The sequence below is a fragment of the Lycium ferocissimum genome, chromosome 2 (assembly GCF_029784015.1).
Source record: "Lycium ferocissimum isolate CSIRO_LF1 chromosome 2, AGI_CSIRO_Lferr_CH_V1, whole genome shotgun sequence".
Taxonomy (NCBI): Eukaryota; Viridiplantae; Streptophyta; class Magnoliopsida; order Solanales; family Solanaceae; genus Lycium; species Lycium ferocissimum.
The window spans coordinates 42,731,844-42,746,430 of record NC_081343.1 but is presented as its reverse complement, the minus strand read 5'-3'; the positions used below and the strand labels follow the sequence as shown (position 1 = coordinate 42,746,430).

At 38.0% G+C, this 14,587-nt stretch overlaps 1 protein-coding gene across 1 annotated transcript in view; it reads right to left on the bottom strand.

Moving 5' to 3' along the window:
- Nucleotides 1-324: 324 nt before the first annotated feature.
- LOC132047612 (UDP-glycosyltransferase 87A2-like) overlaps nucleotides 325-14,587 on the bottom strand; it is a 16,346-nt gene continuing 2,083 nt past the window's right edge. Inside the window, exon 4 of the mRNA XM_059438631.1 lies at nucleotides 325-1,214. Coding sequence (XP_059294614.1) covers nucleotides 325-1,214 — 890 coding nt within the window. The remainder of the gene's footprint in view (nucleotides 1,215-14,587) is intronic.

Genomic DNA, 14,587 nt, shown 5'->3' with positions numbered 1-14,587 from the left:
TGAACCCGATTGCTCAGGATAGCTTTTTTTAGCTTCTAGGGTCTATTTCTTAATTCAAGATACCTCCTACTAATCAGAAGTAAGTAGTCGATGTTTTGTGTACCGGCTGCTTTTTTACTACTCAGTAAATGAGGATAGAGTGATGATTAGGTAGCTGTAATATAAGCACTCACCAAATCCAACCACCACAAAAACAAGCAATCCAAAATGAAAACGAAACAAAAGGGAACTGTTTCCTTGTGTAGCCATAACCTTTTGAACCTGAAGGGTACAATTTCAGTGACTAGGTATTGGTGGGTTAAGAGAAACTATAAAAGCCCGAAACTATCTCCTCGGGCTCTGAGAAATATCCCGAATAAACCTGTCAATATTTCCTTGGATGGCTCCACCTTCAATTGCTTCTTGACAACTTTTCCTTATTTCCATTGCTCTTCTCCTCATTTCTCTTCCTTGGTAGCTGTCGAGGTCCAAAAACCTCTGAACAAGTAGAGCAATTTCATCTCTCTTAACCAGGTTCTCGCTTTCGTTATTGACCCTCCAGCCAATCTTCCAGTCCTCCACTATTAGCTTACTGTTCGTAATTTGATCAGCGGCAATTGGGAATGTAAGAAATGGAACACCCGCAAATGCACCTTCCTTGGTTGAATTCCATCCACAATGCGACCAAAATGCACCTACACTAGGATGGCACAAAACTCTCAATTGGTTGCACCAAGGCAGCACAATTCCCCTGTTCCCGTTTTCACCTCCATCTGTGAGTAGGGAAGCATTCTCACGTGCCACCCCAAACGTCCGGATTCTGCTGCTTTGCACGCCAGCTTTAATTTCATCTAACTGTTGGTTTGATACTGACATGAAACTTCCTTGGGATATGTATAGAACAGAGTCCTTAGGTTGATCATTAAGCCACGCCATGTAGTTTGGGCTAGGCTGGTTATGGCTGTTAGTTTTGAATTCGGTATCAAAGTAAGGGATTGTTGGACCAACTGTGAAAATGGGGACTGGAAATTTAGCTTGTAAAGCCTCAATCACTTGGGGCTCCAATGCTTCGATGGTGGTGAACAAGGTGTATTGTGCTTTATTGACCGATAGTGATATAGCGTCGAGAACGAAGGGCAACTTTTTGCGGCCTTTGCCATAGAATACAGATGGGAGATCCTTCACGCAAATTGGTTTAATCCCAGGAATGTAATGTACTAGCTCTTCTCCTTGCTCTGTACATTATGAAATCAAGAAAACTTATATTAGATTCCTGTTGCCAGCTTTTAATTAGTTAGCTAGACAAGTCAAGATGAATATATCTACTAACAACGAATATAAACGAATTTCATCAAATTTAAGGGAGGTAAATAGTATACACCTTCTACTTACAGTAATTTTGGGAAGAATTTCAGGGACCTTGTCAAAGTGATAAGGCTTAAAAATTTCTAGCAGTTAGTAAAAGCTGGTGGCCGGAAATCCTGCTTGCTCCCTAGTGCTTCGAAGAAAGTTCAAAATGATGGCAATTTTGCTTAGACAACAACCTTGAAAGCGATTTCGTAAATTTCAGGTGATTGTTTTTGTTGAAATCGAACTGGCAATTTGGATGCAAGGGTGGAGTACTATTCTGCTCCAAATGTACTAATATTTATTCAGAATCCAGTTAGCTACTCCATCCGTCTCAAAATAAGTGTCACTTAAATCACATAAGTGAGCCCGACACTTTTGTAACCCAAATTTTTTTTTTTTGGAACCAAACTAACCCATTAAAAAAAAAGAAAAAAAAAGAGAAAAAGAACCAAAGTAGGCTTTACGCAAAAGGGCCAAAGTGCACATTTACACTTTGGTCCTTTCACGCACAGATTCTGTGCGTGAAACCCCTAACAAAAACCCCTTCCATTTCCAGCATACTCTTCTCTTTCATTCCTCCATTTTCACCCTTTCAACACACTTTTGCACTCCCAAAAACATGTCTCAAAGTTTTGAAACTTCAAAGTTTGCTATACAACCCGATATTTGTGAATGCAGTTATTACTGTAAACTTAAAAAATCAAAGACCCAAGATAATCCGGGTTGCCGTTTTGGCACTGTAAAGTGCCCGAAGCAAGTGTTTTTACATTTTTTAGTGTTTTTTTTTCACGTTATTCATATATTTTACTTTAAAAAACTGATTTTCTTGTAATGTTTATAGGATATGGGCGGTTGCAAACACTTTCGGTGGGAAGATAGCATTCACGTAGATAAAACGGTGGCGGCGAAATTTAAAAATTCACTTTTTGATAGAGATACCGCGACTTCACGTACATCTAGAGATACCACTAAGTAGGACTCGCAATTTAAGCTTGTGGAAGCTGAAGAAAAAATTGAACTTTTGGAGGTCTTGCTCACCGATTCTGAAAAAAAATGAATTTTGCTGAAGGCTAAACTTAGAGACGCTCAACACGAGAAAATAGCTTTGAAAGAAAAACTTAAATTGTGGAAGATTATTTGTGCTATCTTGTTGTTGTGTATTTTGTTTATTAAGTTTAATATTTCTATGGATTATGTTTTTTACTAGTTGTACCTTTTCTCCTATAATGTAATCCACACCCTTTATATACTAATTTATTTGTGTTTCTTTGTTAAATTGTCAATTAATAATAGACTTTAACAATAAACTTTGATATTAAAAACATGCCAAACTAATTCAAATTTATGACTTCATCATAAAATAAAAATACAAATTAACAGCCTTAGTCCGAAACTTAAATGACCTATAATCTAAGACAGTGAGCCTAAATAGACCCTAATCGTCATCATAATAGAAGTTCTTAATATCGTCCTCCGAACGATATTGGCGGTCTCTTAACACATTTTTTTCCAGGAGATGTTAGTTCTCTACTGGTTGATGATGCTTGTTCTTCGGCCAACTTTAGCATGTAAAATCTACAACGTCTTGCCAGCATTCTGTTATTTTCTTTTCTAATCCTTTGTACGGCCATTTCGCAAGTTGCTGGACCTACTGGAGACATAGTTATTGAGTACCTTGTTGGGATTGGAGTGTTGAAATTTTTCAAGTCACGAACAAGACGTTCTGATTCGGCAATCCGATGTGACCATTCTCAGCGTAAACCGCATTAATATTCTCGTGGATCTGAATATTTCACACTGCAGAAATCATCATTACGCTCTATAAGTAGGTGGGGATTTAGCTCGTCTAGTTTAAAATCACTGATATCACTCGAAAAACTGCTATGATTTGAACTCTCATCATCACTGCTATTTGGTTCTTTTGGAAGGAGTAAAGGCCAAGCTGAGTTTCTACTACTCGACATTGAATACGTTGTAGTCTAATAACAAAAAAAAGGGCTACTTATATAGTTGCAAACCCCCAAGTACCCTCAGGGGGGGGGGTCTTTATGACCCTACCTACTTACCTTATTATAAGAAAAATATTAATCTTTATCGAACATTTCACAGTCTGAATCCCACTGGGATCTAAATCTTGTGCTACCATGTATACCATATTCTACCCCATGGTAACGTATTTGCATCCGTTTATTCTCTTCGCGAAAACGATTAAGAGCAAAATTAAACTCTTGTGGAGTTTCACGAGGCATTGACATAGCACGTTTTTTTGGGCTTTTAAGCCCTACTGAAGCTAACTTTTGCTTCAGTGCTTGAGCCTCCCTAACATGCCAATTCCACTCCTCTCTCATTGTTTTATTGTATTCTCGACTGAATCTTTTGTTAGGGTTATTTGAGTAACGAAAATCATCATCATCTAGTTCCCATGTCCTACCCATTGCTTCAAATATGTTTGCTGGGGTAAAACATGTAATAGAATCAAGATTACTAAATTGGGTGTAGAATGTCATGATAACTCGTTCTAAAGTGAATACTAGTTGTTTGTCAATCATGTTATCTATAGTACTGCATTTTTTGACCGTTTATTTGAATTTAATTCATATTACGCAACGTTTCAATGCTCAATAGAACATGATTTGACAACATATCATGCATGTCAATTTCAGCTTTTTTATGACACGTAAAGGACCGATTTGACAATACAATGCTGCATTTTTTGACCGTTTATTTGAATTTAATTCATATTACACAACGTTTCAATGCGCAATAGAACATGATTTGACAACACATCATGCATGCCAATTTCAGTTTTTTTATGACACGTAAAGGACCGATTTGATAATACAATGCTGCATTTTTTGACCGTTTATTTGAATTTAATTCATATTACGCAATGGAACATGATTTGATAACACATCATGCATGCCAATTTCAGCTTTTTTTTATGACACGTAAAGGACCTATTTGACAATACAATGCTGCATTTTTTGACCATTTATTTGAATTTAATTCATATTACGCAATGTTTCAATGCGCAATAGAACATGATTTGACAACACATCATGCATGCCAATTTCAGCTTTTTTATGACACATAAAGGACCGATTTGACAATACAATGCTGCATTTTTGACCATTTATTTGAATTTAATTCATATTACGCAATGTTTCAATGCGCAATAGGGGTCAATATGAATCTATTTAAGAAGAATGTTGGACGAAGTAAAAACTCATCCATTTCATAAGTTTAAGTCTCTTAAGTCATTCAAAAAAACCTCTCTTAAGTCATTCCAAAAAAAAAAAATCAAACTTCCTACAAAATATGTCTTAAGATATTCCACCAGTTAAGGTTTCAATACATTGGGATGGTATTATCTTTGATGACAATAGTACAGTTCGTTACAATAAAAGACCAAACGTTTATGTTAAATGTCTACTTGAAATATCCTATGAATCACTAGTCACTTACATATATGAAAAAATGAAGGTTAGTCCAGATGAGTATGAAATCTCTATAACAGGCAGATATCCACAATCAGTTTTCCCATGGTATAGTGCTTTATGGTAGGCATTGTATCAATGATGATGATTCTTTGAGGGATTATTTGAATGCGCTAGAAGAATTAAAACATTTAGTCGCTCTTAATGTTCTTGAGATGTATTTTGAAAAGATACTGTCACGACCCACTTAGTGGGCCATGACGGGCACCCGGAGCTAACCACCGAGCACCACACATCGTACTACTATCATCTTAACCTGTACACACATATGCTCCATAAAACATGTACATATATCTACATATATAAGCCCTCGCGGCAGCAAAAGAATAATATGCAAAATATACATCGGAAGTCACATAACATCTGCTACCCACATACGAGTATCTACGAGCCTCTAACTGAAACTCTAAGGTCATGAAGATGGGACAGGACCCCATCATATCCAAGTATGTACACAAAATAATATATCGGAATCGCGCCTCCCGATATGGAAGTGCTCTCGCGCGTGTGCGATCCGGCTCCTAGGAAGCTGGGTCTTCTCCCTGTCTATCTGTGGGCATGAGCACAACATCCAAAGGAAAAGGATGTCAGTACGAACAATGTACTGAGCGTGTAAGGCATGCATCATAAGGTAACAAGAGAACAAGAAGATAAAGTAAAGATAAGAAGATAAACGGTGATTTGCCCTCTTAAGGCGGAGCCACATGCATGCATACGCGTAAAATATCATACCATGTATTCTTTGCGAACGTGCAGCCCGATCCATATATCATTATATATCAATATATTGCCGTGGAACGTACGGCCCGATCCATCACCCATATAGCCCGCGTCCGGGATGATATCATAAAATACCAGCTGATCAGGTGGCTATGCGTCTATAGCGCCTCACCTTTCCCCATATCCCCTATATATATATATATATATATATATATATATATATATATATATATATATATATAATCATATGCATACATAATATACGAGTCCAAATAAAAGTGCGCTCTCTCGGAGTGACGTAAGGTCGTAAACCTCCGAGTACATTATGGCGTCATTATCACTGTTAAGTCTCACTTTGAATGGTCCATGACATGAACTGAGGCCATATGTTATATAGCTCACTCGGACATAAGGTTGAGGCCATATGCTTTATAGCTCGCTCGACCACGCGTCATGAAATCATTTAGAAACTTAGGCTTGAAAATCTCTAGGATTGGAGTCATCGTAAGATCCTTTAGAAGCTATGGACTTCTGGCATTTCTAGGAGTAAAAGATTATGGACGTCATGTATGGAATCAAAACATAGAGATCATGCCTTTGAAAGAAAAGGGGATAGCCTTACATACCTTTGTATCTTCTTAACGATGTCAACTAAAAGCTCTCCTTCCGGCTTACAATTCTACATACAAAGAGGTTCGTACGAAGGTTAGATTGTTGAAGGTATACTTAAGCCTAAACTAAAGCGAATAAGGCTAACGAAAATTGGGCAGCATTTCGTTTGTTTCAACCATTTTCCCTCAACTAATAAAACAGCTCCCAAACAATACAACGACATCCATAATACACAAATTCCCTCAAGTTAAACATTATTCAATTTCCAAACTCATTTCCGGAATCCTCCATGACCACAATTATGATATAACCTCATGCATATCATTCACATGATACTTCCTCAACACCATTAATACCATTTATAATAAAATTATACTTATATCATACCATTAATCCTAACTCAATTACCTTTCAAGCCAACATACCATTATTTGCACACTTAAGCTCATATTCCATACTTGTTTCTAATACAAATTCTTCAACTACTCAACACCCTTACTAACATGAAATAATTGTAATACTCACCTTTGGTTATGTAGAGATGGTCTTTGGATGAGAATACTTCCTGAGAAGAACTCCACTTCAATACCAAAGAGATTCTTAACTTCTATCTATCCTTAGGAAGCATTCACACCCTTAATTCTACCAACTTTTGGTGTTTGATTCTTGATTTCCCTTCTTGGATATGTATTAAGGTGTTATTGTTATATTCCGTATTTTGAACATTGGGATAATCCGAGCTAACCACGATAAGTTAAGGACAAATATTCGGATACGAGGTAGAGACTTTTAACCTTCGATTTTGTTTTAAGGCACAAAGTTGCTTATGATTTTATTGGCATGGAATATTAAGGAAAATTTGGGGATTAAAAGTGAATTAATGGAAGTTAATAATTCATCAAACTAAAGGGCCAAGTGGCCGTGCACTATGGGTGTGGGCCATGGTCCACATGGAAGCATAATATATGAGATTAAAGATGACCAAGTCAATTATATTCATCATCTTCACCCTTAAGAAAATTGGAGAAGCTTGGAGAAAACAAGAGAAGCAACATTCGGCCATGGGAGCCAAAAATTGAAGCCCTCAAATCTTGATCAAAAAAAATATTTTCTTCTAGCAATTCCAACCATTGAAGGGTCCTTGTTAACGTGGAGTTGTTGTTGGAGTCAACAAACCACTCGTTTTCATCATTTACAACCCTAGCTAAGTTGTGAAGTTGAGTGGAAAAGGTAAGGTTTAATCTTCTTTTTCATATGTTACGAATGATTTGTACATGTTGTAGTATGTAGAAATGGATGAAACTCATGATATTATGCATTTGGATGTTGAGTCGTGTGGGTGTTGGATGGTGTAGGAGTGATGAACTAATTGTATTTAGTATTTTTGGTTGTTGTTGTTGTGGAATCTATGATGAAAATGAAAGTTTAATGATTCAAGTTGAAGTTGTAATTGTTGTGGGCTGTTTTAGAGGAATTTGTGAATTGTATGTAGTTTCTTGTATTTATGAGGATAATGTTGTTAAAGTGTGGATTGTTGGTGTAGTTCATGAATTTGGAAGAAATAAATGTGTTGTTGTTGTTGTTCTCGGGTTTGGGGAGATTTCGGGTGGCATTGGATATTGGTTGGGTTGTTTTGAATAGTATGCGGATTGTTTGAAGTGTTCTTGAATCGTGTTTGAATGATCTCGGATTAGTACTTGAACATGTGAGCATTGATGTTGGCTTGAATGTATGTAGTTGAATTAATGTAAATGGAATGTTGTCAAAGTATGTAGAAAAGAGTTACTAACGTTAGAATGCGTTTTGAATTAATTGTTGATGTTGTTAGAATGGTTGTTGGTATTGTTGTTGATGATTTGGCCGAGTTGAATTCTCGGGGTGTTGAATTTATAGGGGAAATGCTTGCCCAATTGCAGTAGAATTAAGTGCTAGTTTGGGATTGAATCCTAAGTGTCTATAGCTAATGTTTGGTATATAATGACGTTGTTGTAGATCTTGGGAAGCCCGAGACTTAAGTTTGGATTAGCTTACGAAGCGGACGAGGTATGTAAAGCTCTTTCTTTCTTTTGGCATGTCTTAGACGTAAGTAAGATATGACATGATATGAGCCTTAGGGTAACTCCATTCCTAAATTCCGAGCATGTTTGTGATTCTTATTCCCTTCCTGATGTTGGCATCCTTAGTATAGTCGAACTACGGTCCTTAAGTCTTATGTATGATTGGATTTCAAATGTTGCACAAAGAATTTTCGTTCTTAAAGGATTCTATGTCTAATAATGACCGTAACTTTCATAGACGGAACCGGATCGCTTCGATACGTTCGTAGAAAGTTCTATAGCGTATAATGTCCCTAACTTTCATATATGGTCCCGGATTGCTAGGAAATGTTCGTAAAACGGTCTATAATGAATAATGCCCGTAACTTTCATAGGCGGGCTCAGATTGGCTCGATATATGTTTATGATCCCTGAGACGCTATGTGACATATGTCGTAATGATATTTCAAGAGTCCTAAGTGTGACTATTATGCGGATGCTCGAGCGTTGATTTGTTTACTTGTCTATCGAGTCTTAAAAGATGATTTATGTGCATATGGTTTCTCACTACTCTGCTCGTGCATACTGTTGTTACATCTTTCACCGAGTCCCGGGCCGGGTATGTATTCGTGCACAGTTCTTTGCATTTCTCCGAGTCCCTCACACAGGCCTTCTGCGGTATGTGTATGATGATGGCGCCAACCACGGGATGGGCGAGTATGATATACATGATGGAGACATGATCTCATTCAGAGTCCCTCGGCTGAGGGTCGGGTACGGTATGTATATGATCAACTTCGCCGAGGTTCCTCACTAGAGGTAGGGTACGTATATATATATGATGACGACATGATGATATGATGATGCTTAAATTCACGAGTCCCTCCTGCAGAGGTAGGATACGGTATATATACATGATAATGACTTTGATGATGTGATGATCGTTCAACATGTTTCTAAGTCCCCTAATGAATTGGATAAGATATTGGATGTATGATTTATGTTTCAAAGGCGAGTCTCGCGGTTTTAAGTTCTTACCGATTTTCTATACTCCTTACTTCGGTACGATTACGTTTCTTGTATTCCATGCTTTACATGCTCGGTACATATTCCGTGTGACCCCTTTCTTCGAGGTCGCGTTTCGTACCCGTAGGTACGGACGATCGTTTTGGTGATCCGCCTGTTTAGGACATCCATTCTGCCATCTTGGAGTGCTCCCATGTCCTGGAGCCCATATTGTGGTACAGACTCTTTTGTTATATATACATATGTCTATTCAGGGGTACGGCGGGGCCCTGTCCCGTCATATGATTCTGATGTTACTCTTAGAGGTCTGTAGACATATATGTGGGTTGTGAATATTACCGTTTTGTGTTCGTATGATTCATGTTTTGGGCGGTCCCATTCGTTAGTGGCGGCCTTGTCGGCTTGCGTTCGTATATATTTTGGGACATTGTGCTTTATGATAGCCTTCTTGGCTTCCTTTGATATCTGATTTGTATATGCGACAATCTGAGATTACGTATGATCATTGTATATGTATAAGTCATTTGTATGCCGATTCTGGTTAACGAGTGTGTACGGGTGCCCAGCTCGGGCACTAGTCACGGCCTACGGGGTTGGGTCGTGACAGTTATGAAGAGGGCTCTAGAGGTTTTTGGAAGATTGGAGAGGTGAAAAGTGAGAAAATGAAGAGCGAACCGTGCATATATAAAAATTGCACTCGAACCGTATGTTTCCTCCAGAAAGCCTCCCTTCAACGGAAGAGGTTCAACGATCGAGTATACGGGCCGTAAAAAATATACGGTCCGTATGTATGACCGTATAATCCCCAGTTTTTTCGATTTTGCTCTCGTCACTTCGTTTGATCTCGAATCCTTATGGAACCTTCTTGGTACTTATACAATACTTCCTTAACGATTTAACGGACATCATAACTCGTTCTCAAGACCTTACTAAATATTCGTTTGTTCAACACCTGTGAAATCCTTCCAAAGCATAGCTTATACTTCGCTTCCCTTGGTGAACCTAATTCCGCCAAGTCGCATAACTTAAAAATCTCATCGCATGTACATTAAGGCTGCCAATCGCCCTCTTGTAGTCGGGAAGGCCTCGTGCCCGACTTAGCTGACGTTAGTCTATTCACGACGTAACGACATGAAATTGTCGAGGTGTAACAGATACCCCGAGAGGTCCCGCGAGAACAGCCCAGTCAAGCTAACACGTATGGAGATTTTAGTTCTTACGGGGCATTTTGGTGGCCGGTGCCAACTGAAAATCTTACCCAACAATTAAATCAAACTTGGTAAATATGCATTCTTATATTATTATTTGGTGCAGTAGCACGTGATTATTATATGTATTGGTAAATAACCATTTTTAAATCTTTGTAGGGGTTATAGACCTGATACGAGTAATATTGGGCAATCATCTCAATTTAGTGGAGCAACTCATTATTATCAAAACTCTCAGTTCAGTGGAGCTGATTATTATAATAATTCTCAGTTCAGTGGAGGCCGATTATTATAATAATTCTCGGTTCGGTCCGATTATTATCAAAACTTCATTAGTGGTACCAATGTGGATGAAAGGTAGTTCTCTCGGTTTGGTGGAGTTGATCATTCTGCACCATGCTCATTCTCGATATGTGTAGGTTCATCACCTTGATGTTAAATAATCAATATATATATATATATATATATATATATATATATATATATATATATATATGTTTGAATTTGGAATTTAAGATATGCTTTTTATCGTGTAGGAGGGAGGCCTTTCTTAGATGGCGGCGATTGTCCAAGTTATGTGGATACATCGAGAGTGATGGCGATGAACCAACTAATAATGCGAAGAGGTAACCGATGATGAAGATAGTGAAGGGGATGAAGAAGATACGCATTTTAGTCCCCGAACCAACGAGAACCAACTCGCCACCACGTACCACCTCGGTGGCGGAAAACCCAGTTCGACGACCCAATACGGTGGCATTGACTATATTCCGGTCTACAAGGTCGTGAGGATGCATTTGTATTCATAAGAGATGATGATCAAAGTTGCCAAAAAATGTGGATTGAACCAAAAAATCCCATGACTGATGAATGCGTCCTTGCAAAGGAAATGCAGTTCAAACATCAAAAAAGATATTGCAACGGGCTGTTAGAATGTATTGCATAAAGGATATGAGGGAGTTTAATGTTGATGACTCAAACAAATAGGTATGGAGGCTGATTTGTAAGCGACATACTCAAGGCTGTCGGTGGTTGCTTCGGGGAATTGTTAAGTCTGATGGTCTGTGGGAAATCACAAAATTTCACCCAAAGCACACTTGTGATATGGGACAAAGTCAAGCAGATCATTTTAATTTAGACATAAACATGATTGCTCATGTGTTACTTAAACACATTGAGGAAACTCGAGAGTAACTTATCACCGTTTTACATTATATATCTTATAATAATTAAAATATCATTGGTAAATGTTGTTTGTTTAAACTTATGCAGGATGCTCATCAAAACTTGCATTAGCATGGTCCACTCCAAATATGGTAAAATCATAAACAAGAGAAAGGGATTTCTCGGGCGTAGACATGCTTTTGAGATGATCTTTGGAACTTGGGAATCCTCTTTTTCGGGCATTGCCGGTATATGGCGACCACACAACATGCTAATCCTGGCATTGTTGTACGATGTGACGGCTTTTAGAGGAAGAGAATTTTCGACTTCGTCTTTTGGGCATTCAAACCAAGTATTGATGGTTTTGCTTTTTTTCTTTGAATGTGATATCGATAGATGGGACGCATGTATATGGCCGATATGACATTAAGCTCCTAATTGCGAGTAGGTATGGATGCCAATGGGTCAATATTCCCTCTTTACTTTCGCAATTGCCGCCAACGACAACGAAACATGGGGGATGTTCTTGACTCGTCTACAAACTCGTATTAAGGTTCGTCGGGGCATATGTGTCTATCGGATCGTCATAAAGGCATATTGCACAATATGCGTACTCTGGAAGGGTGGCAGCCTCTACATGCTTACCATCGATATTGTTTAAGGCACTTAAAGGCTAATTTGCAAATAAAGTTTGGAAGTAGCACTGTAAACAAATTGATGTGGAGGGCTGCGATGCAACATCAACAAAGAAAATGGGCTGCAAAAATGGAGCTGCTAAGGGAAGTGAGTGAAGAGGCATATGTTTGGTTGATGAAATTAAAAGTTAAAAAATGGACACTTTATGCTGATGGAGGAAGGAGATGGGGCATGCTCACAACGAACAGCTCGGAGTCTTTCAATGGACTCCTCAAATCTACTCGAGGACTACCTGTCACCACAATGGTAAGACTAACTTTCAGGCAGGTCGTGGAGCGATTTGCGGATAGGACAAAGCGGAGCCCGAGCCATATTAGCCGAGGATGGAACATAGATGCCAAAGCCCTACAAAAAGATGGAGCACCATAGAAGAAAGGCAGAGGGTCACCAAATGACCGAGTATGATGTCGCTTAACGAGTGTATAAAGTTAGAACGGGTTATTGCAATGGCAAAGGAGGAAACAAACATATCGTTACTGAGCGTACAAAATCACGCACTTGTGGTAAGTGGCAAACGTACCACATGCCACGTTCTCATGCAGTCAGGTGCTTTAAGAGAATGGCCAGAAATGTAACTGATTATGTGGCGGAGGAATATAAGGTCGTAAAATACCTTAAAGCATATTCGGGCCACTTAGTCCCCGGTGATCAAGCTTATTGGCCGGGCCGCGCCGTTTTCTATGATTGCGAACAAGAACCATATCCGTAAATTGGGAAAAAACAAGCTAACCCGTTATCACAATCAAATGGATATTAGCGAAAAGACTTACTCTCGCAAGTGCTCGACATGTAAGCAATTTGGGCATGATAAGCGTTTATGTGGGCAAAACTCCCGTGGTGGCAGCACATCTGGAAGTAGAAGAGTGTCTAGAACTTGATTTTTTTTTTTTAAGTCTATTGTAATTTAATGATGTATTTCGTTGCTAATGGAATGAAATATTTTTCAATTATTATGAACCTCTCGTATTAGATGAATTATTTTTAAATATTTATTTATTTTTGCACATTCAAAAGGTGCGGATTACACAATACAATAACAAAAATAAAAAGACATAAAAAAAAAAACCTAATACAAAGCAGAGTAATTTTTTCTTTTCTATCTTTCTTGAACCAAAAAAGTACTTTCATAGCTTTGGAAGTAAAACAAAAGAGATTAATCAAAACCCTATAAAATATGACACTTAAACCTAAATATAACAAGTTTTCAAACGTACTTGAGACACTTTACAACCCATAAAACGACGATCCAAATGTATATGTATACTTGATGTAATGAGCCGATATTGTACACTAAAAAAAATATTAAGTTCTATATAAAATATTTATATTTCGGTGTTTTTTGAAACGTGACTAATCTTCGGTCAAAGTACAAAAAAAACCTTAATTTTGAGTTTGATTTCCAAAGTATAAAGGTTGGGGTAGGGGGGGGGGGTAGGGGTTTCACGCACAGAATCTGTGCATGAAAGGACCAAAGTGTAAATGTACACTTTGTCCCTTTCACGCACAGATTCTGTGCGTGAAGCCTACTTTGGTTCTTTTTTTTTTAATGGGTTCGTTTGGTTCCAAATTTTTTTTTTTTTGGGTTCCAAAAATGCCGGGTCCCACACAAGTTCACCAACTGGACCAAACTCGTAGGTCTCCCGTAGATACAACTATTAGGCTAAAGTCATAGGTCCTTCTCAAATAAAATTACATGACCGCTCTCATTGGCCTCCATAAATTGGATAATTAGACCAAATTCGTGGGCCCTCTCCAGTAGGACGGTTAGACTGATATCATGATAGGAGTATCAATTTTACTCAACAAAATAAATACAATATTTAGTATAATCATATAATACCAATTGATGAATATTTTACGATCCAAGTCATTAACACGGACCCGACACTTTTGTAACCCAAAAAAATTTAAATTTTGGAACCAAACTAACCCCTTAAAAAAAAAAAGAACCAAACTAGGCTTCGTGCACAAATTCTGTGCGTGAAAGGGCCAAAGTGTACATTTACACTTTAGTCCTTTCACGCACAGAATCTGTGCGTGAAAGCCATACCAAAAACCCCCGACCCCAACCTTTATTCTTTAGAATTCAAACTCAAAATTAAGATTTTTTTCGTACTTTGACCGAAAATTAGTCACGTTTCAAAACACAGGAATATAAATATTTTATATAGAACTTAATATTTTTTTGGTACGTATAATAATATCGGCTCATTACATCAAGTATATATACATTTGGATCGTCGGCTTTAGGGGTTGTAAATGCTAAGCACGTTTGAAAACTTGTTATATTTAGGTTTAA